A 26,915-nucleotide genomic window follows, 5' to 3' on the forward strand; every position below is an offset into this window, starting at 1 on the left:
GGTTTGATTTTATGATTCACAAAATTTTATGGCCTCTCTAATGTAGGTGAAGTTATAACCAAGATGGCCACCACTAGAAACTACAAGTCCCTTGATCCTTTAGTTCTCACTAACTCCTCCTCCGTCTTATTTTCTGCCCCCAGTGATGATGTAACAGACTGTCCTGCTCTGTTACTATAGTAATGATGTGTAGCTGCCATCATGGCACATCACCAAAACACTGGCCATACTGAATGCACTGCAACCAACTGACTACAGCAGGTGCAGGCCATGTGATGTGGACATGTGACCAGCGCCCATCTTCTGTCCTGTGTCTTCTCTGCGGGGAGGAAATTAATGGACTGATTAAAGGGCCAGTAGCATTTTTATTCTTCATTACAGTGTATGCCAACACCATTTTTCTGCTAAGGGGAGCAACATTTTAAATAACAACTAATTACATATTAACTGACTCATCTGTATATGAATACCCCTTTAATAATTTTTTAATTCCGGTTTTTTATTTTAAACTTTTTTTTTACCATTTTATTTTGTCCTGGGGTGGCACATGAACAAGTGATTATTTGATCACTTGTTCATTGTAATATACTGCAATACTAATGTATTGCAGCATAATATATTGTCAGCCTATGCAGGTAGATTGTGCATTCAGCACTACCCTAACAGGCTGCTACTGTAAGCAGCCCTGTGGTCCTCAGCGTTACCATGGCAATGATCGGCACCACCATGCCCTACACGGAGCTTGCCGAATCGTTGCGGCACTATGACCGCAGCACCTATGGGGTTAAACAGGTGGGGTCGCCAGAGTCACTATCCACGATGCTACTGCGGGATCCCGGATACCACATACTGCCAAGATCCCACCGTGATTGCACAGGCTCAGAAGCTGAAGGTGATCACCATGACGTAACTCTCCGTCAAGGTGTGGGAACTTCCCGCATCCTATGACGTAGAGTTACTTCAGGGTGCAGGAAGTGGTTAATTACTTGTGGGAAAATAGTAACCAATCACGGCTTAGCTTCTAACTGCCAAAGCAGACAGCATACAATGGCTCCTGTATATGGTGGTTAATAAGTGTATTTTGGAAAGCGGGGTGAAAATTTTCGCTCAATACCTAGTCTATGATGTTCCCTGAGTCAAAGAGAGCGGCTGTGCAAAATTTGGTGATTGTAAACGTGGCGGTGCAGCTTCCTTTAACCCCTTAAGGACGCAGTCAGTTTATAGCTAAAAGGGGTATTCTCATCTGGGGACTAAAATTTATATATATATACATTTCTTCAATTAGATGTTAATAAAAAAAAAATACCTGTGAGAAGATAATTCCTCATAAATGTAGTAATATGGTCCCTTAGAAACGAGATACGGTAGATTCCTCAGGTACGACCACCTCTGCTGGAGGGATTGCACAAAGAAACAAATGTTTTTTTGTATATGAAATGTCCAGGAGTTCTTACATGTCCTACAGCCGTCCTGTGGTAATGATCGCTGAAGCAAGATGGTCAGGCTCAATAGCGCATGTCTGGCCTCTGCTTCCAAAATGTGAGGTGGTCGAATCCGAGGAAGCTATCTCGTTTCTAAGGAACAGAATGACTACATTTATGAGAAATTATCTTCACACAGGAACATTTTTTTCTAATAAACTTGGTATGGTTTTGTCTAGCCTAGTCTCTCCATTTGTATGTCTACTAAATGCCATTTATTACTCTATATCTCCCTATTCTATGGGTTAACATTATTGTGTAGTGACTTTGCCTTGCCTACCTGTATGCCCTTGAAGGCGATTATTTTTGGACACATGCATTTTAATTTTACATTGGTATCTGTCCATTATTGACTACCGTCTTTTTATGTCTTTAATAAAGTATATGATTTGTAATATACCCTGAGGGTGTTGCCTCCTTTTTGCTTCAAGTATTTGGTGATATCTATTGCTGCTGTTGGTACTCTACGGTCCCCTACCATACAGCCTGTACGTTTGGTGTGTATTTTACTAAATTTGTCAAATAAAACACTAATGTGGGGAAAAATCTATCATTTTTGCATCGCCGTCTTCCAAGTGGCATAACATTTTTACTTTTTTGGCTATGGAGCTGGTTGATGGCTTGTTTTCTGCGGGACATGTTGTACTTTGCAATAGTATTATTCTGGAGTACATTTTTTTTTGTTCACTTTTTATTGCATTTTTGTGGGATTCAATAGGTAAAAATCATCATTTTTGTTGGGTTTTTAACAGTTTTTCTAGCGGTGTTCATCCTGTAGTAATGATTTACTTTTATTCTACGGGTTGTAACAGACGCAGTGATACTATATATGTGGGGTTTGGTTTGTGTTATGATTTAGACTTTTTTTGCGTTATATTTCTCTTTATATGTTATGGGGCTTATGGGCATATTTATTGAATAGCATTTTTTTTAAACTTTTTTACTAAATCCACCATGGGACATGAACAAGCAATCATGTGATTTGCTTGTTCATGATAATACTCCGCAATACTGATGTATAGCAGGGTATTAGCAGTGTCCGCCTATGCACATGCATAGGCTGACACTGTGTCTTTAAGATGAAGTCAAAGACGCCATCTTTCAGGCAGTGCCTACAGGCAGCTCTGGGGTCCTGATCAGACCCCAGGGCTGCCATAGCGACAATCGCCTCCCCTCCTTCCCCCAAAAAGATGGCACGGGGGGGAGGGGGGTGATCGTGGGGGAAAGACCCCTGGAGGCATATTAAATGCCGCTGTCGGGCTGACTGCGGCATTTAACGGGTTAAACACCCGTGATCGGTGCCCACTCTGACAGCGGATGTTACTGGGATGTTGGCTGCTACAGCCGGCATGCTGTGTATCCCGATGCCGGATCGGCTCTGATCCAGAGCTGAGTTGGCATCAGCACTGTGGCGGATATATCCTGGTAGCTGCGCGCCCTCCTCTGAGTCCCCCAGCTACTGCGCATGCGCAGTAGTTCCGGCCCCGGAGTCGTGCCCGAAGATTACCTGGTAGGGGGAGAAACGTGGCTACTGGGGCGTGGAGTAGCCGCGACTAGTAGCCAGGGCCGGCGCTATGGGTAGGCAAAGGTGGCAATTGCCCAGGGCCCCCTGCCCCCTGGAAGAGGAGAATCTCTTCTTTCAAATGAATCTTGAATTGTGTTTCTAGGTGCTATGGATCCAGAGATATTCAGGTTTAACGTGAGAATGTCAGGTGCCATTTTTATATATAAATATCACTTCCGACGACAGTTTAACAGTTATTATCTCCATTTTCCTAAAACATAGAAACACAATTTAAATTCATACAAAAGAGGAGACTCTCTTCTTTCATAGGAAAAAAGAAGTGAGGTTCTATGTCTCACAGAGCCAGAGATATAGCCACCTGAAGTGTCCCCCCCCTCCAGATTCTTAGCCATCAGGCTACAGGGAGCATTTGCTGCACACAGGAGCTGCTGCACCTCACAGATAATGGAAATATTCACTCTATATGTTACTAGTACTACATTTTGAGAATGGATAATATCAACTAATATTCATGTTTTTAACCCTTCTCTATGCAGAACTATCGAAGAACACACTTTGGGCCACATGTATCAATCGTTTTTTTTTCTGTTGTTTTTGGGCCTTTTCATTCAGGCGCACCGTTTTTGCGCCATTTTTGCCAAACTAGCTGCGCAGCAAAAATAACCAGCTTTCCCTCATTTATCCTAGCAATCCAGATGTTTTGCTGCGCCTTGGGATATTCATCACTTCCGACTTTTCATTTAGGCGCAAAAATGGGCGCAAAAACACTCCATCCCGAAGGTGGTGTTAACTGAGAAGAAAGCACTGAGCCCCTTTGCAGAACAGCTCATTTCTAGCAGCAAAGCTCAGCCAGACACTAGAACAGATCATACAGACATTAGATACTCTGCAGACACTAGAACAGATCATACAGACATTAGATGCTCTGCAGACAGGAGCTGCAGACTCTATTTACAGTTCATCACCTTCTATTTACAAAACATTCTGCAGAATCCTGAGCTCAAAGCAAGAGAGCTGAGAACGTTGCAGAATGTTGCAGATACTACAGACAAGTGTCCCCCATGTAATTCTGCACAGTATCACCAGTGTGTCTGAGGGGGATACTGTACAGAATTACAGGGGTGCAGCAGGAGATCAGCACTGGGGGATCCCCTCCAGGAGAAGCCCCTGCTGAGGAGGTCACTGGGTGCAGGTTGTCACACACCTGGGTGCTGCTGTGAGTGTTATCTTCATTCTGGGCTGTGGGAGAAGCAGAGAGGAGCTTGTAGCAGGATGACATGTAAGTGCCCGAATCTAACATTGCGCCTAAACTGCGCCTAAACTGTGTTAAAGTAAAGTGATTAATAAGAGGCAGGAAATTACCTTATCACAGATGGTTGTAGCTTGTGATAATTCTGGAAAACAGTGCGCCAGAATTTAGGCGCAACTACTACACTTAGGCGCACAAAAGTGATAAATGTGGCCCTTTCTATCTTATTCCCTTTTATTTTGTGATAGTTTTTTCTTGTTGGGAAAATTGACTGATACGATGAACATTCGATCCTCTTCGCCTGATGTGACTACACCGCGACCAGAACATGTCCATAAAGCTATATGTAACACCAAAAACACACACATGTTCTGGAATAAAGTTTTTATTTCACACCATCCTCCATTATTTACACCTGACATTCTCACTCTCATTCTTATGAAGCGCGGAGGGTTCTGTTATTGTGCGGATAATACAATGGCGCACATCTAAATGTGACTTTTATTATCTCATTAGAGAGGTTTAGACTGTCTAAAAATGTCTAGCTGAAAAGCAGATCTCTAGTTATTACAGTTTTAGTGATATTATGTGGATTTATTTATGTGAACATATCAATAGGGCACATTTGTGAACTATACACATGTCCATGCATTACATTTAGGAGATGTGAAGGTAAACATTTTCTGTTTGGATCAAATTTTTTGCCATCAAAGTCAAATTTTAAGTATTTTTTTTAATAAAATGTTTCAATTTGAATCAAAATTGAATGAAGGCGCCTATGTCTATAAACTCTTTGATGCAATTTTGAAAATGGGGCAAGTGTCTGCTTTCAGAAAATATCAGTCCCTCTCCCCAATGGGCCTCACAGTCTAATCAACCTACCAGTAATTTTTTGGAGTGTGGGAGGAAACCGGAGGACCCGGAGGAAACCCACGCAGACACAGAGAGAACATACAAAATCTTTGCAGATGTTGACCAGCGCTGCAAGGCTGTAGTGCTAATCACGGAGCCACCATGCTGCCCATAAATCTCCCTATCATCTATCTCCTATAAAATTCTCCCATATTACAGTTTGTTTTACCATACTAAAGGAGCCTCTTGCTGACTGTGACTGGTCATAAAATAGTTTTATTTTGGGGCCCCACTTTTAATTTTGCCTAGGGCCCCACTTTGTCTAGAACCGGCCCTGCTAGTAGCCTCATGTCCGGCTACTCCACGCCCCAGTAGCCGCTTAAAAATTTTGCATATATCTGCTATAAAGTTTTCTAAAAGACACCCGGACGTGAGGATTAGCCCAAAAAAGGGCTATCCTCACGTCCCATCCATCCACCTACCACCCCTTCTACCTTTATATGTAAAATCGGGGTGGTAGGTGCCCTTTAAAGAATTACATGTTTTTTCCCCATAACCCGTGATATTTTTGCTCTCCAGAAAATCATCCAGGTCTCTCTTGAACATGTACATAGAGTCCATCGTAACAATCTCCTGTGGCAGAGAGTTCCATAGTCTTACTGCTCTTTAAGTAAATAACCTTTATCTATGGTGATGCTTCTTCAGGTCAGCTTATATTCTAGTATATATGGGTAGTTTTATTTTAGCTTTCTGGAGCCAACTGTGTTCTACCTTTCCATTTTCCACCTTTCAGTTTTTCTACTTTAAAGAGGACCTTTCACAACCTCGCACATGTCAGATTCGCATATCATTCTGCAGAGGCTGCTAAACACTTTGCATTTTCTTTCTAGCCCCTATTATACCACACATACGGTATATATCTGACCATTATAATGTCTGTTTGGTGAGATAGGAGGGGCTGGGGCTGGAGGTGTATGTTATGCTAATTTTCTTTTATACTGTCCAATCAGCAGCAGGCAATGATAGAACACATGAGCTCTGATTTTTTTTCTATTTTCATACACAACCTGCTAGTATTGTGTTCACATGGTTTTTACAAAATTTTTACAAAAAAGCAATGTTACAAATTGCAATGCGACTGGGATGCAAATGCGATGGAAACTTGAGCGTAGTGTAAGCACAAACACATTGTAAACACACATGCAGTATGACTGCCAACACAGAAGATTGCTACCTAGACTGTAATGCTAGCATCCACCATGGCCTGTTTACCAGCGTTCTTCTTTTGCTATGCAACTGTCCCAATCAAACTTGGGAGCGTGCTGGAATAAGTGGCTAAAGTGCTTTGAGATATTTTTGTAAGCTATGAACGTAACTCACAATGCAAAATTAAAAGCCATGCTACTGCATTATGCTGGGAAACAGGTCTATGATATTTTCATAACTCTGTCTAATACAGGAGATAACAGTGACTATGAGCTATGTAACGAAGCAATGAGCGAGAACTTTTCTCCACATCCAAATCCTGCTTTTGAGGTTTTCAAGAATAGACAATTTAACGCCGAAGCGACTGTTCACCTTCCTCTCATAGCCAATTTTTTCAGATCTGCCCTGTGTCACTACAAATGGTTATAAATTCAGAACGCATTAACATATCCAAGTGATTTTGAAATTGTTATCTTGTGACACTTTGTACTTCATGTTGAAAAATTGTGGTGGTATGTTTTACATTTATTTATGAGAAAGTCAGATATTTGGTGAAAATTTGGAAAAATTCTCAATTTCCGAAATTCAAAATGTTCTACTATTTCTATTCAAAGTCATAACAGCAAAAAAACTTAATAAGTAACATTCACCGAATGTCTACTTTATGTGGACATGTTTTTTATGCATCCTCTCATTTTTGTAGGATGTTAAGTGGCTTGGAACGTTAGGTGCGATTTTTCTCATTTTCATAAATAACGAAAAATCACGCTATTGAGGGACCTGCTCAGGTTTCAAGTACCTTTTGAGAGGCCTAAATAAAGGTAAAACCCCATAAATTACCCCATTACGTACACCCCTAAACTTACATAAAACAACTTTTAAGAAGTTTGTTAACCCTTTAAATGTTTTACAGGGATTAAAACAAAACCGGATGCAATTTCAAAATTTTTTGGGATAAATTAATGTGTTTTTCATAAAATATACCAAAAAGCTCCACAAAGTTTGATATCCAATCTCTCCCGAGTATAACAATACCCCATATGTGGTGGTAAACTGCAGTATGGGCACACGCCAGGGCATTGAAGAGAAGCTGCGCCATTCAGAGCAGATTATGCATTGTCGCTCTTTAGTGGCTATACAATCTTTAAATTTTTTGGGCAATTTGGACATATAAGGGCTTGCATTTTTTTAATGATTGTGTTTAGGTGACTTTTACTTTAATTCTTTTTATTACAGAAACTTGATTAAGTGTTTTAAACTTTTATTTTTTAATAGGTTGGCTTGAACAAGTGATGCTTTGATCGCTTGTTCCAGCCGTCATTCATATAACAGTGTAATACAGATGTATTACACTGTGTCATGTAACACCGGCTGACTCTCGGGAGATGATCGCGCAGTCCCAAGGCACTGGCAGACCCCGGAGCTGCAATCAGAGCAACAGACATCCCCCCCCCCCACCTTCAGTAAGAGCCATGGGGGGGTCAATTCACTTGAAATGCCCCTTAAACGCTGCAGTCAAGCGTGGAAGGGGTTAACACCCGCGATCGTTTGTGCTGCTCAAATTTTTGTTTGTGCTACTTTTGTTTTGAAGATATTAACTAAATTGTAAAGGTCAAAGGGTCAGCCAGCCCCCCCCCCACATTAACCGAATCAAACAAAAGTGGTGTCAAACGTTTGTGCTACGTTTGTGCAGCAAACATTTTTTGCAAAAAATGTTAGCAGCACAAGCAAAAATTTTTGCTGCACAAACCAGCAAAAACATTGCGCAAATGTTTGACATCAGTTTTGTTTGATTCGATTAATGTTGAGGGGGGCTGACTGACCTTTTGACCTTTACAATTTCGTTAATATCTTCAAAACAAAAATAGCACAAACAAAAATTTGAGCAGCACAAACGATCACGGGTGTTAACCCCTTACACGCTTGACTGCAGCGTTTAAGGGGCATTTCAAGTGAATTGACCCCCCAATGCTCTTACTGAAGGTGGGGGGAGATGTCTGCTGCTCTGATTGCAGCTCCGGGGTCTGCCAGTGCCTCGGGACTGCGCAATCATCTCTCGAGAGTCAGCCGGTGTTACATAACAGCACAAACAAAAATTTGAGCACCACAATCGTAGCAGAAGTGCTTGGCACCAATTTTGTTCGATTTGGGAAAAGGGGGGGTCTGGTTGACCTCTGATGACCTCTGGAAACTTTTATCAATATCTTAAAACTATAGCGGCACAAATGAAAATTTCTGCTGCTCAAACGTTTCACACCAATTTTGTTTGGTTTGAACAAAGTGGGGGGCCAACTACACTCGGGTCAGTCGAGGAGATTGCTGGCGTTCAAAGAAGTTCATGAAATGCAGGTGCAATAATCAAATGGTTGGTTTATTGATAAAAAAGACAGCAATGCGTTTCGGCTCAAGAACTGAGCCTTCTTCAGGCTTTAAATTTAGATACAAAACATTATTTATATACATTTAATGACCTGGAAAAAGAAAAAGAATGGGGACGGAAGGTATAGTGACATCAGTCACTCCGTGAATCCTGATAGGTGCTACAAATTAAAAACATACAAATACAAGAAACATGGAATATATATGTATAACCATATTGGAGCAATTAATCTGTATAGAATTGGTACTATAGTTTGATAGTATGTAGTTAATTCAAACTTAACCTCCTGAGAGTGTGGTTGCTATGCTATACGGAAGATGATAAAGGACAAATTTGAAACCGGCCGGTGAATTGAAACTCTCCCTGGTTGCTGAGCAGCTCTAAGTGCTACAGAGGCTGATGAGAAGCAAAAACTAAAGCAGCCAGTTATCAGTATAAAGTTGCTCTGTATTACTATGCTGGAGAATACTGTAGACATATGATAAAAAGGTATACATAGTATGCATTCTAAGAGCTTTTGACGGGAAGATATATGATATGAATTCCCATTGAATGTTTCTTTTCCCAAGAAATATATAATACCTAAAAAATGAATAAATATAAAATGGGACTTATATATATTCAATTCATGCCGTTATCCCACTGATTCAATTACCTCACTGAGACTATTGAGGTATAGGGTGTCTAATTTAAATATCCAATATCCCTTAGTGTTTTGACCCTAATGCACTGATTATCTGGGACCTGTTTAAAGAGAACCCGTCATGCAAAATAACCCCCTAAACTAAATATATTTTCATAAACTGCCATTAGAGAGCATTGCCTCTATCCCTTTATTGTCCCTCTACATGCCTGTAAACCTAAGCAATGAGGTCCTAAAGCTGTATGCAAATGACCTGTGAAATGTCCAATGAAGCATTAGCATATTCAAGCTGTCCACTCTATTCATGAGTGGGAGGCACAGCCACACCCCCAGTGCATGACTGACAGCCTGTATAATGGTGTGAGGCTGTATAATGATGTACTTCCTGGTGCTGGTGGCCACGCCCCCGGCAGCCTGTGTGTGCATGTGTGTGTGTGTTTAGGAGGGATACAGCAGCTCCAGGCAGCCATGTTACAGCAGAACATGTCAGATTCATGTGTAGCTGATGTCTGTGTCTCTCACCTGTATATTAGGAGGATGCAGCATGTCAGCAGATAAAGTACAGATACTAGCCATGCTTTACTATACATTACACGCAGACATGAGAAGGGGGAGGAGAGGAGAGGGGTAACAGGGGTCACATCACTGCCTCTGACCATGTGACCAGCCTCATTTACATGATAAAAAATATGTGATTTTACAATGATTAATGTATGAAATAACTAGATAAAGGCTGGGATGGATCCTTGTGAGCTGCTCCAACAGGTAGTAGTGACAGGACAAGTGACACAGACCTGATGACAGGTGTCCTTTAATTGGGGTTAATGTAAAGTCTTTAAAAGTACATTTTTCCATAAATAGATGTCTAGAAAGGTTTCCTCAAGCACAGCCTATCTCAATTTTGTCCCTTATCAGCTTCTGTAACACATGGAGTTGCATAGCAACCACACGCTCAAGAGGGCGAGTTTGATTTCATTACGTCCTATCAAACTTTAATACCAATTTTATTTAGATTAATTGCTCCACTATCATTGTTTTTCTATATATACATATTTATCAGGATTTACATAGTGACGGATGACGTCACCATACCTTCTGTTCCCAATGTTTTCCCGAGTCATTAACCCCTTCCCGACATTTGACGTACTATTACTGCATGGCGGGAGGTGCGTTCCCGCAATATGCAGTAATACTACGTCATACTTCTGGCTCCGGCTCCTTAACGGAGCCGGCGCCAGAAGCTGCGGGTGTCAGCTATATATTATAGCCGACACCCGCCACTAACATCCGCGATCGGAGGGCATCGGAGGGAATGCCGTGTCAGGGGCATTTAACTGGAATCGGACAAACACACACCCCACAGCATTTAACGGGGGGTCCGTGGCTCCGATCGCAGCCCCGGGACTGCCAGTGCCCTGGCCAGGACCTGGCTATGACTCAGTGTGTCACATAATATAGTGTAATACATCTGTATTACACTGTGTTAGGTGAAGAATAGCTTGAACAAGCGATCAGTGGATCGCTTGTTCAAGCTAACCAGTAAAAGTAAAGAAAAAAAGTTAAAAACACTAATTGAACACACTTTTTTAAAAAAAGAATTAATTAAAGTTAAAGTCCCCTAAACACAAACATTCCCTAATACACATCTAATAAAGTAAAAAAAAAACTGAAAATAACCAAAACCCCCCACATACCGTATATACTTGTGTATAAGCCGAGTTTTTCAGCACAAAAAATGTGCTGAAAAACGTCCCCACGGCTTATACACGAGTCAATAAAGTAAAAAATAAGTAAAAAAATACTTAAAAAATAATAAACTTATATACTCGCCCTCCGGTGGCCCCAATGTGCAGCGCTGCTCCCCCAATGCCCGCGCGGATCGTCTTCTGCTGGGCACCGCCATGTTTTTCCCCCGAGCGGCGCCTAGTATGACGTCAGCAGCGGCGCGCCGGCCGGTAGAGAGCAATGGCGGCGCCCAGGAAAAGAAAGAAGACGAGCGCGGAAGCCTGAAGACAAGCCACGCGGACATCGGGAGAGCAGCGCTGCACACCGGGGCCACCGGAGGGTGAGTATATAAGTTGTTTTTTTTTTTAATGCTGGGGGCAGGCTGTCTTCTACTGGGGGCAGGCTTACGGTATTTGGTATCACCACATCCGTAACAATCTGTACAGTAAGTCAGAAACATTATTGGACCCGTACGTTGAACACCGTAAAACAAAACCCGAAAAACTCGCCAAAAATGTAAATTTTAATAAAATCCCTTCACAAAAATGTTCCAAAAAGTTATGTGCACCAAAATGGTACCACTGAAAAGGACAACCCAACTCGTAAAAAATAAGCCTTAAACCAGCTCTGTCAACCAAAAAATATTAAACTTATATCTCCGAAAAGAGGCAATGCAAAAACAAATGCGATTTTCTTTATATTCGTTTTTTCCTGTAAAATTGTAAAAATATACGAAAAACTATATAAATGACCGTAATCGTAGTGATCTATAGAATAAAGATAATATAGCATTTTTAGTGTACGGTGTACAACCCCAAAAAGATACAAAAAAAAGTAACCAAAAATTGACAATTTTCTTTTCCTCCAAACATCAAAGAGTCAATAAAATCTCATCAAAAGCCTACAGACCCACTAAAACAAAGAATTTGTAAAGTGTATCTCATATCACAAAAAATAAGCCCTTATATGTCCAAATTGCCAAAAAAATAAAGATTGTATAGCCATTATAAAGTGACAATGAATAATCTGCTCTGAATGGCGCAGCTTCCCTTCGATGCCCTGCCATGTGCCCATATAGCAGGTTACCACCACATATGGGGTATTGTTATATGTGGGAGAGATGGGTATCAAATTTTGTGGAGCGTTTTGGTATTTTATCCACTGAGAATTTGTACATTTTATGAAAAACACATTCATTTAGCCCAAAAAAATTAAATTTCGAAATTGCATCCGATTTTGTTTTAACCCCTGTAAAACAATTAAAGGGTTAACAAACTTCATAAAAGTTGTTTTACGTATGTTGAGGGGTTTAGTTTCTATAATGAGGTAATTTATTGGGTTTTACTTTTATTTAGGCCTCTCAAAGTGACTTCAAAGTGAGAAGGTCCCTCAATAGCAGGATTTTGCTTTTTTTATGAAAATGTGAAAAATTGCACCTGACATTCAAAGCCCCATAACATCCTACAAAAATGAGAGTATGTATAAAAAACCATGGAGGCATAAAGTAGACATTCGGTGAATGTTAGTAATTACGTTTTTTGGTGCTATGACTCATGTGTGGAAAAAGTAGAACATTTTGAATTTTGAAAATTGAGAATTTTTCCAAATTTTCACCAAATATCTGATTTTCTCATAAATAAATGCAAAACATACCACCAAAATGTTTTAACTAACATGAAGTACAATGTGTCACGAGAAAACTATTTCAAAATCACTTGGATATGTTAAAGCGTTCCGAAGTTTTAACCACTTATAGTGACACAGGGAAGCTTTGAAAAAATGGGCTGTGTCAGGAAGGTGAAAAGTGGCTTCGGCGTTAAGGGGTTAAGTGTATATAAATAAGTTGTTTTGTTAACCCCTTAATGACCGCCCTATCTGGATTCTACGGCGGTCATTAAGGGTACTTTAACTGACGCAACGCCTTTCTACAGCGGCGCGTCAGAAGAAGATTTCGGCACATTGGGTTAGTTTGGTGCCGGTGTTGGCACTAACACCCGGGAACGGAAAAACTCCAATCCCAGGTGTTTAGCCCCTTACACGCCGCGGTCAAGCATGACCACATCGTGTGTCTCCACCGTGGATCGGACAACCCAGATGTGCTTAAAGGGGAATCCGATCCCTCCTGCTAAAGCCCCGGGCTCCAGCAAGTGACCCGAGGCTGCCGGCTTCTGTCCCTGCCGGGTTCTGCCTCCTGGCAGGACCCGACTGTATGTAACTGAGTATGCTCAGCATGCTCAGTTCCTTACACTGTACACTGCGATACAAATGTATTGCAGTGTAAAAGTTTGAACATGCGATCGGATGAATGCTTGTTTAAGCCAAAAGGTGGAAAATGTAGAAAAGTAAAAGAAAAAAAAAAGATTAAGTCATTTTATAATTAGAATTAAATAAATAATTGAAATAAAAGTCCCATAATCTCCCTAGTTACACATAAAATGCAAATAAAGTATATAAAAAACAAAAAAAACTTTTATATTTGGTATCACCATGTCCGTATTAATCGTTACAATAAATCTAAATCATTACTGAACCCACTCTGTGAATGGCGTAAAAAAAAACACGAAAAACTTCCCGTAATACCATATATACTCAAGTATAAGCCGAGACCCCTAATTTTACCACCAAAAACTGTGAACCCCTGTAGTATACAGCCACCAGCCCCCTGTAGTATACAGCCACCAGCCCCCTGTAGTATACAGCCACCAGCCCCCTGTAGTATACAGCCACCAGCCTGCCCCTATGTAGTATACAACCATCCAGCCCCCATGTAATATACAGACAGCCAGCCCCCATGTAATATACAGACAGCCAGCCCCCATGTAATATACAGACAGCCAGCCCCCATGTAATATACAGACAGCCAGCCCTCATGTAATATACAGCCTGCCCCCATGTAGTATACAGCCAGCCAGCCCCCATGTAATATACAGCCAGCCAGCCCCCATGTAATATACAGCCAGCCCCCATGTAGTATACAGCCAGCCCCCATGTAGTATACAGCCAGCCAGCCCCCATGTAGTATACAGCCAGCCAGCCCCCATGTAGTATACAGCCAGCCAGCCCCCATGTAGTATACAGCCAGCCAGCCCCCATGTAGTTTACAGCCAGCCAGCCCCCATGTAGTTTACAGCCAGCCAGCCCCCATGTAGTTTACAGCCAGCCAGCCCCCATGTAGTATACAGCCAGCCCTCTAGTAGGATACAGCCTGCCAGCCCCTAGTAGGATACAGACTGCCCCCCAGTACTTTAAGTTTATTTTTTTTAATGGGTTATTTTTTAAAGTGGGTTTTGTAACATTTTTTGTGCTGAAAAACTCGGCTTATACACAAGTATATATACGGTATGCAATTTTTCATCAAACACCATCATAAAAAATGTTCTAAAAAGTTATCAAAAAAAGTTACGTTCCCTAATATTATACGACCGAAAAGAACAACTCTTTACGCAAAAAATAAGCCCTCAACCAGATCTGACAACAGAAAGATACAGAAGTTATGCCCTAAAAATTTGTCAATAGTAAAAACAATTCGATTTTCTGCAATATTGGTTTTTTTCCCAGCAAAATTGAGCAAAGATAAGAAAAACTATATAAATAAGGTATCACCATAATCGTAGTGAACCAGAGAATAAAGATAAAATATTACTTTTACGTTACGGTGAGCGGGGGGAAAAAAGTGCTAAAAATCCAAAATAAAAATTGATGATTTTGTTTGTGTTCCCCTTGAAGTAGTTTATAAAATCTCACGAATAACCTTAAGACCCCCCCAAAATAATTATCTATACATTGTATCTCATCCCATAAATAATAAGCCCTCATATATTCGCATTATCAAAAAAATTTAAATTTATAGCTTGTACAATGTGACAATACAAATCTGCTGTGACTGGCTCTGCTTTCATTCTATGCCTGGCCGTGCGCCTGTACAACCGTTTACCACCACACATGGGGTATCAGTACACTCGGGAGAAATTGGGCAGCAAACGTTGCAGAGCATTTCATCATTTAATATATTATGAAACTGTCAGTTTTGGCCTAAATGAATTTATTTTCCAAAAACATTTAAAAGTTTCTAAATCGCAGGTCCATATTGTTTTAACCTATATGAAACACTTAAAGGGTTAATAGACTCAATAGAAGTTGTTTTACATACGTTGAGGGGTGAAGTTTCTATAGTGGGGTAATTTACGGGGTTTTACTATTATGTAGGCCTTTCAAAGTCACTTTGTGAGTTTTGGGGATTTTCATGAAAATGAGAAAAATGGCACCTAAAGTTCTGCGCCTCATAACATCCTAGAAAAATGACAAGATGCATAAAATATCTCAACATAAAGCAGACATTCCGTAAATGTTAATTATTAAGGTTTTTGGGTAGTTTTACTTCCTGTCGGAAAGCAGAACATTTCAAATTCGGAAGATGAAGAATTTTTACAAACTTTTGCCAAATTTTCACTTTTTTTCAGACAAACGCAAAATGTATCACTTAAATTTTACAACTAACATGAAGTACAATGTGTCATGAGAAAACATTCTCAAAATCACCTGGATATGTAAAGTGTTCCAAAGTTATAACCAATTATTGTGACACACGGCAGATTTGAAAAATTGAGTCTGGTCATTGAGCTGAAAACTAGTGTCGATAATAAGGGGTTAATTTTATGCCTGATGAAGGCTCAGTTCCTGAGCCACAATGCGCTACTGTCTTTTTATCAATAAACCAACCATTTGAGCATCCGCATCTCAGGAGCTTCTTTGAGTACTATTGGTACATGCGCTCATACTTGCGCTGCAAGGTTAGAGTATTACATACACCACTGCTACGTTAATTATTTTAACTAGGTCCTCGCTCTGTTTTTTTTTTAATTTTTCTTTTAAGGATACAGGCATGAGGGATCCTACCTACTATAACTCTTGCAAATTTGCTGGAGACTGCACACACAAATGATGCAGCAGAGAATCAGGCCACGCTCATAGAGACCCAGGCAGAGCCAGAGCAGTCATCTTCTTCAGTAGCCACAAGTTCCTAATACACAGGCAACAACCTACTACAATAGTGGTGGTTCCTATCCTCACCAGAAAACATGCCCATTAATGGGATCAACTTGCCACAATTCTGTAGGAAACATAATTGCTTTGCAAAAGTCTCCAGATCATCATCTAATCCACAAGGTTCTCTGTATAAAGTTTGTAGGTAATGTTATTAGTCAAGCTGTGTATGACTGCCTAGAGGACAAACCTGCTCGGAAAATTACCAACCTGAAAATATTTCCTTATGGTTCAGCCACTGCCTTTGTGTAGCAAATTTAAGTCCGAGCTGGCAATTGATGGGAAATCAATAGGAGACATAGTGGGGAGAATTCATAAAGACTGGCATTTTGGCCACCAATTTTAACGTTCCCCCTCCTGGCGTTTCAGCACCCGTGTCCACTAAGAGGTCAGAACACTGCGAGTTTGGACCTGTAGAACAAAAAAAAATTTAAAAACCCTCCAAAAATTATGGTTTTTATCTATTGAATCCCACAAAAAATGCAATAAAAAGTGATCAACAAAACATATTTACTCCAGAATGATACTGGTGCAAAGTACAACCTGTCCTGCAAAAAACAAGCCATACACCAGCTCTGTAGCCAAAAAAGAAAAAATATTATGCCACTTGGAAGACAGCGATGCAAAAATGATATTTTTTTTTTTCCCCAGATTAGGGTTTTATTTGGTAAATTTAGTAAAACATAAGAAAAAATATTCAAGTCTGGTATCCCCGTAATCGTATCGACCCATAGAATAAAGATAACATGATTATTAGGCTATACGGTGAACACGGGAAAAAAAAAGTAAAAAATCCAGTACAGAATTGATGCTTTTCTACTACTGACCTAAAAAAAAAGTTCATAAATTTTTAACAATTGAATATACCAACCCCAAAATGGTAACACTGGAAAAAGCATCTCGTCCCGCCAAAAAAATGCCATCACATGGCCCCAATAACAAAAAAGAGAAAATTTTATAGCCTACAAAAGGGGCCAATGAGGAAACTAAAATCCTGGCAGCTGCAGGTCCCTCCTTCCCTACTGCGCCTTGCCGTGCACCCATTATATAAGTCACGGCCACAAATGGGGGGTCTCTGTACTCAGGAGAAATTGCATAACAAATTGTATGGTGGGTTTTCTCTTTTGGAAATGTGTACATTTTAGGGTGAAATGAACGTATAACCGAGAAAATTTGATCATTATAAATTTCATCTTCATTTTGATTCACTTACTATGAAGATTTCAAGGGGTTAACAATCTTCCTAAAAGCTGTTTCTGATAGTTTGAGGCGGGCAGATTTGAAAATGAGTTGGTCCTTTAGGGGGTTTTAATGCTAAATATTTAAAATTTCATTCAAAACAGTATTTATCCCCAAAATAGTAAATTCTGAAATTCTGAAAAAAAATTTATATTCTATTTGTAAGCCGCGTGACACCCAAATAAATTATCCAGACATTTCAAAAATGATGAAAATGTAAAGTAGACATATGTAAAATGTTATTCAGCAACTTATTTAGGTGGTAAATCTATCTGCCTGAAAACGCAATGATTTCAAATTTCAAAAATGGCAAATTTTTCAAAAAATTCATAATTTTTTCTTCTTTTTTTGTAAATAAACGCAAAACTTATCGGCCAAAATTTACCACTAAAATGAAGTTCAACATGTGGGGAAAAACAATCTCAGAATCGCTTTGATAAATAACAGAGTTCAAAAGTTATAACCATATAAAGAGAGGAAGGTCAGAATCCAAAAAATGGGGCTGAGCCTTAAGCTATAAACTGGCTTTGTCCCTAAGGGGTTAAAAGACTTTGTTATTGAAAGAGTGAAACACCTTGGGTGTCACCAATTGTTGTTGCACCTAAACCAAAACAACCTGGTAAAATCAGATTATGGGGCATATTTATCATGGTCTCTGGGCCACGTCAGTTATTCAGTCAGTTATTGCTAGCACTTGCTATTATCTGCACAAATCCACCACCCTTTTTTTAAGCACATGTGTTTTTTGAAAATTCACTCGTTTTTGACCCGTCTTAATTAAGAGAATTGGTAAAACCGGTCAAAAAAGGATGCGTTTTCAAAAACCACAAGCATTTTTCAAAACGCATGGGTTCTTTAATGGACTTCTTAAAAACGGCCCAAAAACAGGTTCAAAACGCCACGTGTGCCGCCAGTTTAAGACTAAATCCATCCAAATGTGATTTCAATCAAAGTCTTTATGGTCAATAAACATTTATTGAAAAGGACAATAGACAAAACTTATTACTTGGGCAATCCAAAAACAGTAACAATAACATTGTGTCATAGAGATTATACACAGGGGCTTAACTTTAGGGGGTGCAGAGGTTGCGATCGCACCTGGGCCCAAGAAGTTTAGGGGGCCCTCATGGTGTCACTTTCCCATATGAGAAGACTATTACTATAAACCATACATTATAATCAGGGGCCTGGCACAGACTTTGCACAGGGGCCCACCAGCTTCTAGTTACGCCACTAATTATACAATGGTATAATGGAGCAACTTCTATCTCTAAACTATGCGCCTTGTAGGGCATGAGGGTATGTAAGTTATTGATAGCAGAAAATAACAATGTGTAATAGAAGGTCTATTAAAACCTCTGGGGAACAGATGGTGAACAGAAGATCTTCTGTTAACCTACATTTTTTTGGTTCAGTTACTCTTCTTAAACAGAAATTGTAACAGAAAGACTAAATGTAGAGTTGAATGTGGCCTGTACCCATGTATGGAATCAGACATATGATATGTTGCTATGGGCAGTTATTTCACCTTGTTTTCCTATATTGTTTAATAATAGCTTCAAATTAGATTTTCTTTTATTATTATTCTGTATTGTACAACTGATAACATATTTACTATCATCAAGATAAAAAAAAAATAGAACTAAAACGTTCACACACCGGTGATAATACCCGCTGGTTTTGAAGAATGCAATAATATTCAAGAAAAGGAATATTGTCCAACACCATATAAACATGAAATTCCATCTTCTTTATTAATCCATGTATTAAAAGACAGTCCATAAAATAGCAGCCAAAAATGTACTATTTTATGAGCTCAATTTGTTTGTTGTGTAGAAAGATATAGATCTCCTATTTCTCGCAGTAAAGGACACAGATAACTCCCAGTCTATAACGATCATATAGGGAAGAAGTGGGAGCTAATCTTTCATCACCATGCCTACTACCTGCCATTAACATGGCATTAATACACAGAAAGATCTTCAATTCCTGAATCACAGAACAAACATGGTTTGTACTGGTGGCTATATGGTTAGCACAGACAAACGGGTTATAATCACTGTTGAATGAGCTACATGCGAGAGTGAAAAGGAAAAAGACCTAGCAATGACAATAATAACCAATGAAATCCGGGGACGTTCAGATATACAGTGACTGCTGGCCAGAACATGGGGATACATGTCTGCCAGACAGAAAGCACTGGAACAAATAAAGCAAACCCAGCTATAGGTGTGTGTTTATAGATGGCTACAAATAGACTGTATTTAGCGAGATGCTAGATTAGACGTAGCAAGCTGTAGGTGAAAGACATCATGAGAGATAATATGCATTAACAGTCTACACATTCATGGCTTCAAACAATACAACTATTGTCCACATGCCAGGGCTTAGTGTTCACACAGATACTTGGGGCGACACTAATGTTGCCATATAACATCCCACAACACGTACACGCAATCATCTATATGTATGTGCACTAATGCCCATAGCATATTCGCAGCCATACCGTATGCGTCGGTAATAACATTGGAGTGTCACCTCACGTCACCATACCTGGTGTCCTTGTTACATTTTGCGGGTCCCCATGTCCGCTGTGCAGCAGAATGTTACCAGTAGATCCTTCCTTTCAGTCCCTGTCACAAGCCGCGGCTGCTGCTGCGTATGGATGGGCGTTAGTTTCGCGCGCCCATTGTCCCTCGATGTGTCTCAGTCATGGCCCCACACCCTGTGTCTCCTGTGTATTTTGGGCAATGCAGTCTAGATTTCAATAGAATCCGTTCCCATAAATCTTAGGGTCCCTGGTCTCCCCTTACTACTCACCATGCCATAGATTCACTGTCTATCCAAAACTGTCTCCTCCCATTCTGCTCAGCCGTGTTCCTCTCTAAAGCCCTCACCTATAACAATGCTTCCAATGGCTGAATTTTCCAATTTTTGACCCCAATAATGCAGTGTGGTTACTGACAAGTGGCTTTACACACCCATTTGTGCGCACAGACATAAAATAAACCCCAACTACTCCCACCATTGGTTAGCCCGAGCTTCTGTGTTCTGTGCCTATCTATACATTAATAATGGGGAAGCATCTACAATGCCTATTATAGCCAATGTATGCATTGGTGGCAAATGGCATCTATGAAATCCAAGCCAGTTATTACTATCTATCTATACATTACTACATATCTACTATCTATACATTATAATGGGGAAGCATCTACAATGCCTATTATAGCCAATGTATGCATTGGTGGCAAATGGCATCTATGAAATCCAAGCCAGTTATTACTATCTATCTATACATTACTACATATCTACTATCTATACATTATAATGGGGAAGCATCTACAATGCCTATTATAGCCAATGTATGCATTGGTGGCAAATGGCATCTATGAAATCCAAGCCAGTTATTACTATCCATCTATACATTACTACTACTACATATCTACTATCAATACATTATAATGGGGAAGCATCTACAATGCCCATTATAGCCTCTATCTTCAGAACACAGGCAGACAAGTAAATCTCTAGTTGAACAGGCGGACAAGTAAATTTTGGAAGCCCCTAAAACACTTTAAGGGGGTACTCCATCTATTTTTAAAAATGTAATGTATCTTGAAAAACAGACACAAGAAACAACATAATGTATCATATAAGTGTTATTCTGGCAATTCCACTGCAGAAGCCCACTAAAAAATAGCCAAAAATTGATAGCACACCAACTTTTTCAAAATAAAGTATTTCAGGTATAACATACCACCATTTTGAAGCATCTTTCAGAGCTCAGTTAGGTACTATTGAAGATAGGGGCTTCTGAAATTACACTTCTCCTCCTACCTCTAAACTTGATTCATCTCAGGCAAAATATGACTATTCTTTGCTTTTTTTCTGCATAACTTTGAAAGAGATTTTTATAGGCAAACAGGTGAAATTTCAGGTCCCTTTAAACTCAAAAAATGACATATTTATATTTCATTCATACACTGATATTTCCCCCTACATGCATTTGTATACTCACACATTTATACATATGCATACATTTATACACTCATACACTTACGCATTCACTTCTTTTTTTTTTTTTAAAGTATTTATTTTTGCAGTTTTTTGAAAATTTTATACAATAGTAATAAACAAAACCGAAGAACAAGATTGTCTGTTACATATTTCCTTCCCCCCATTACAGGATTATTATACAACAGCCATGGTAACAGTCAGGTTCTTACTGCGTTTCAAAACTAACTGAGGGATATTACACAGTAAATGACAGCAGGATACTGTAGCCAGACATCTTGATACAACACAAATAACTATTGACACATAGACAATCAGTCACACACACACACACACACACACACATACCAGCACGCTCAGTCTCCTTCATCATGGAGAGGAGTATATATCACATGTGATTATAAGGCTGTATGGGGAGTCGCGCACCATCTGGACCAGATGCGATCAAATTTCTGGGGACACTTCCTGTTGGTATACAGGGACCGGTAGTGGGGAATGACGCTGTTAATGAGTAATATCCATCTTTTTAATGGAGGGGGCTCCTGGTCCTTCCAGGTCATCACCACCACTTTTCGTGCGTAATATAAGACAAACCTAAAGAAAATTTTGTCATAGTGGCCATTGACAACTTCATTTATGATGCCGAGGAGACACACAGAGGGAGACATTAATCGTGGGAAATCAAAGTGTAAATTTAGGAATTCCAGCACTTCGGACCAGAAGACATAGACCCTAGGGCAGGACCAGACACAATGCAGGAAGGATCCAACTTCAGCCTGACAGCGAAAGCAAAGATCATTGGGCACTGCTCCCATACGGAATAATCTAGCAGGGGTGAAATATACTCGATGGAGGAATTTAGATTGAATCAGGAAGTCCCTCGCACTCACTACAGATGTGAAGTAGGACAGTTCGACCTCCCTCCAGTCATCATCTGACAGGTCAGGGATATCCTGTCTCCAGCGTTCACAGGCTCTATCAAACGGTCTGGACTTTTGCTCTTGTAGGAGAGCATAGCACTGAGTGAGTGGCTTAGGGAGGTCCGGGGTACTCATCAGAGTCTCTAGTTTGGAGAATTTCACTGCCAGGCTGAAGGAGCCGAATTGGGCTTTGAATGCGTGTCGCAGTTGCGTGTAGTGGAAGCTAGCCGTAACGGGTACAGTATGTCTCTCCCTTATCTCGTTAAAGCTGAGTAATTCTGCTTCCAGAGATAATAGCTGGCCTACAAATTTCACCCCTGCCGCCCCCCACATTGTCCAGCCCGGGAGGGAGAGGAAGTGAGAAAGCCACGGATTGAGCCACAATGGAGTCCTAGGCGAGAGAGGAGGAGAGCTGCTCGGGTCTACCAGGGATTGCGCCCTACGCCAGCACACCGCTACCGTACGTAGGGGAAGTGGGGTATCAGATGGGGACTTATACCTGTACAGCAGGTTTGTAAGGGCCTCGTAGGAACCTACCAGGGCACCAGCCAGTGCAGTAGCTGCATTACCCATGTCTATATCTATCCACCACTGGGCATATACTAGCTGGGAAGCCAGGTAATAAAGATACAGATCCGGGGCAGCCAGTCCACCCCTAGCCTTGGGAGCCTGAAGCAGCGCTAAACTGAATCGCGGGGCACCACTCTGCCAGTAGAAGGACCTGAGAATGCCGTCTAAGCGTTTAAACAGGCTCTTAGGAAGCAGTATAGGACAAGCATGGAAGAGGTATAGAAATTTGGGGAGGAAGATCATTTTGAATATGTTAATACGCCTGTACAAAGACAGGGGGAGAGTGGACCAGGCTTTTAGGCGCGATTCTGTTGCAGCTATCAGGGGTGTGATGTTTAACTCCGTATATGCCTGGACCTTGCGTGACACCTGGACTCCCAGATATTTAAATGTGGACACCACCTGGACTGGGACAGGGAGGGAGCGTACCCCTACATCAGATAAGGGAAATAGGGCCGATTTGTCCCAGTTAACCCGAAGGCCTGAGAACCCCCCATAACGTTCTATCAGGGACAGAAGGGATTCCAGAGAGGGGCCCACATCCCCAAGGTATACAAGTGTATCATCAGCATAGAGAGATACCTTTTCAATAATAGTACCTCTAGTTATGCCCTTAATGCCCTCAGAGTGGCGGATCGCCACAGCAAGGGGTTCAATGGCGAGTGCAAAGAGAAGGGGAGATAGTGGGCAACCCTGCCTAGTGCCCCTGGCCATAGGGAGAGTAGGTGAGATATTAAGATTAGTCCGTACCATAGCCTTGGGATCATTATACAGTAGCTTAACCAATGCTGTAAACCGAGGGCCAAGACCCATTCTAGGCAAAAGGGTCCACAGATATGTCCACTCTACAGAGTCAAACGCCTTACAATTGTCTAAAGACAATATAAACCCAGGGTCTGGAGACCGCTCTGCCTCTGCTATATTCAGGTGTAGTCTTTGTATATTTATGTCAGTTCCCCTCCCAGGCATAAAGCCTGTCTGGTCTGGGTGAACCAAGGATAGTATTACTTTATTAAGCCTTGTTGCCAGAATTTTTGCTAGGATTTTAACATCAGAGTTTAGGAGGGAAATTGGGCGGTACGAGTCGGGAAGCAGGGGATCCTTGCCAGGCTTAGGAAGAACTACAATAAGGGCCTCTCGCATGGAGTCGGGGAGGGAACCGCTGTCGAGCGCATCGGAGTACAGGCTAAGGAGATGGGGGACCAGAGTCTAACAGTTATCCCTATACCACTCACCTCCCAGCCCATCAAGTCCAGGTGTCTTACCGGGGGCAACGATTGGATGGCCAGTTCCACCTCCTCCGCCGAGAGCGGAGCATCAAGCTCCGATGACTGTGCCTGTGTGAGCCTCCAAAGTGGAAGACTGTCAAGGAATCCGGAGATCTCGGCGGAAGAGGCGGACAATCTGGAGCTGTAAAGAGAAGAGTAGTATTCATGAAATAGCATGTTAATGGCCCGGGGTTCTGTAATCAAGGCTCCGCTACTGTCAAGGATAGAGGGAACGGAAGCACATGGGCGTTCAGCCCGCGATAGATACGCAAGCAGCTTCCCGTTTTTATCTCAGAATTCAAAGATGGACGCTTCCCTGGCTAGCAGGCGCTTGCTGGTGCGCTCCTTCACTACAGCTAGATGGTTCCTCTGCGCCTGAGCCCAAGTCTTTTTATTCCCCTGAGTAGGTTTCTCTAGATAATCCTTTTCTGCAGTCACCAGAGCGGCCGTCAGCTTTTCCTCCTGCGCATTTAATGTCTTCCTATGGCCAGCTACCCCCGACATGAATGCTCCCCGCACCGAGGACTTGTACGAGTCCCAGACTAGAAGAGGATCAGGATGGGTTGAATGTACATCCCAGAACTCGCTGTGCGCTGCCCTAACAGTACTCTGGACCGCTGGGGATAGGAGCCAGGCCGGGTGCAGGCGCCATAAGCGGGAGTCGCTGGGGGGGCCTATAAGGAGACTGATAAGCAAGGCGGAGTGGTCTGATGCACTGCGCGGGCAATAGGATACCTGATCAACGTGCTGCAGCATATCAGGGGAGACAAAGGCCAGATCAATCCGAGAGAAGCTCTTATGAACAGAGGAATAGAATGAATACTCTCTCTCTTGAGGATGTTTACTACGCCAAACATCGGCGAGGTCTAGAGAAGTGAGCCACTCATTCAGACGGACCGAGCCTGTGTCTAGGCCGCTTGTGCGGTCTAAGGAGGGATTAGGGACAGCATTGACGTCACCAATGCAGAGGACCGGGCTTGGAGGCATAGCAGCCAGTTTACTGGATATTAGGTGCAATACAGCTGGGTCAAAGGGAGGAGGGACATAAATAGACGCTATAGTGAAGGTAAAGCCCCATAAGGCACAATGTATGACTACGTACCGACCAAAGTGATCCGGCGCTACCTGTATGACCTCTATGGGAAGCGCTTTGGATACGAGTATGGATACTCCCCTAGCGTAGACAGAGTAGGAGGAATGATAACCTCTAGCCACCCAGGCTCGCTTCAGAGAGAGGACCTTCTGACCCGTAAGGTGTGTCTCTTGGATACATACAATATGGGGGGCCTGACGCTTAATGACGTCTAGCATCAGAGCCCTCTTGAATTTGGAGTTAAGTCCCCTCACATTCCAGCTCATTACCTTAAGTGAAGACATATTAGCGGAAGGGAAAGGGGTGTGGGGAAGGAGACGTGAGCGACCAAACATTCATCCTTTCATACCACAAAGACATAGACAGACAGACAACAGTGAGCATAACAAATAGAACAGAACTGAACTAACAATCCCAAGAATATAAACCCCCTTTCTAACACCCTAACAGCAGTAGTGTAGACCTATACCCACTAACAGACAAATAGTAGAACAGTGGTCCCTAACTCAAGACAAACCTACACCATTTGTCCCGGGACCTTCAACCCTTAATGAATAGATGATCAGGAGGTTATTAGGCAGCCATATTTAGAGAGAACCAAAGAGGAGATAGGGGAGAGGGGCGGGGAGGAGGGAGACGCGGGGAGGTAGTGGTAACAGGGAGGGGAGGGGGGAGAGGAGAGGGGGGAGGAGGGAGGGGGAATAGGGAGAAGGGGGGGGGGGAGGAAGGAGAGAATGAAGTGCCATATGTGGCGCACTGGTCAAGATGACCAAAAAGAGAACGCAAATCAATCACAGGGTACATTTGTGAGGCACGTAATGTGCAAACAAATATTAGAAAACTGTAACAGTGATTTGGGACCCCTAGATAACTATTCAGGACTAAGTCCAGCATTGTCATAGCACATCAGATAAAAGGATATGTGAGTCCAGTCACTCAGGAGGTGCGGGCCTTCCAGCAGGAGCCCGAGGGGCTGCATCAGCCCAGTGAAGTGCTTCGGTTGGGCAGGTGAAGAATCGAGTCTTCTGGCCGTCCACAATTCGGAGCTTGGAAGGATACATCATGGAGTATTTATACCCCTTGTCACGGAGACGGGCACGGACCTCGGTGAATTGTGCACGTTGCTTCCTGACGGATGCAGAGAAATCAGGATAGAAGGGCACTCTGCTGTTGGCATAGAGAATTTCTCCCTTGGTACGGACAGCCCTGAGGATAGAGTCCCTGTCCCTAAAGTGCAGTAGCCGGGCCAGGAAGGGTCTTGGATTGCCCCCTGGAGGGCCAGGGCGGAATGGCACACGATGGGCCCTTTCCACTGTGAAGAACGGGGAGAAGGTGTCTGCAGGAAGCATATTTTTAAGCCAATTTTCAAAAAAGGATACAGGGTCAGACCCCTCCACTTTTTCGGGGAGGCCAACCACTCAGACGTTGTTCCGTCGCAGGCGGTTTTCGAGGTCATCAGCTCTGTCGATGGATGCAGACATTTGGCGCTGAAGCTCTCTGATCTGTGTCGGCATAGGCCTCTGGACGTCCTCCACCTCAGATATTCTGCGTTCAGTTTCTGTAATTCGCTCTTTAGCTTTGTGGACATCATGCCTTAATATAACAAAGTCCTGTCGCAGCTCATCCACCTTGGTGACCAGTTTGGATTGGCATCCGTTTATGGCCGCCAGCACCTCTGCAAATTTCCGAGCCAACTCCGTGACC

General features: G+C 41.9%; 1 protein-coding gene across 3 annotated transcripts in view; it reads right to left on the reverse strand.

Annotated features, from left to right (window-relative positions):
• The window catches only part of SEMA6B (semaphorin 6B), a 205,010-nt gene extending 184,686 nt beyond the window's left edge, over positions 1-20,324 (reverse strand). Inside the window, exons 1-2 of one of the 3 annotated variants that reach the window (XM_072113425.1) lie at positions 19,897-20,324; positions 16,315-16,515 (exon numbers count right to left, since the gene is read on the reverse strand). Coding sequence is in view for 1 of the 3 variants with exons in the window: in XM_072113412.1 (XP_071969513.1) it covers positions 20,164-20,166 (3 nt within the window). In the remaining 2 variants the exon portion in view is untranslated. The remainder of the gene's footprint in view (positions 1-16,314; positions 16,516-19,896) is intronic. The other 2 variants (XM_072113412.1, XM_072113419.1) reach the window with 2 other exon arrangements.
• Positions 20,325-26,915: the final 6,591 nt, after the last annotated feature.

The sequence above is a fragment of the Engystomops pustulosus genome, chromosome 1 (assembly GCF_040894005.1).
Source record: "Engystomops pustulosus chromosome 1, aEngPut4.maternal, whole genome shotgun sequence".
NCBI lineage: Eukaryota > Metazoa > Chordata > Amphibia > Anura > Leptodactylidae > Engystomops > Engystomops pustulosus.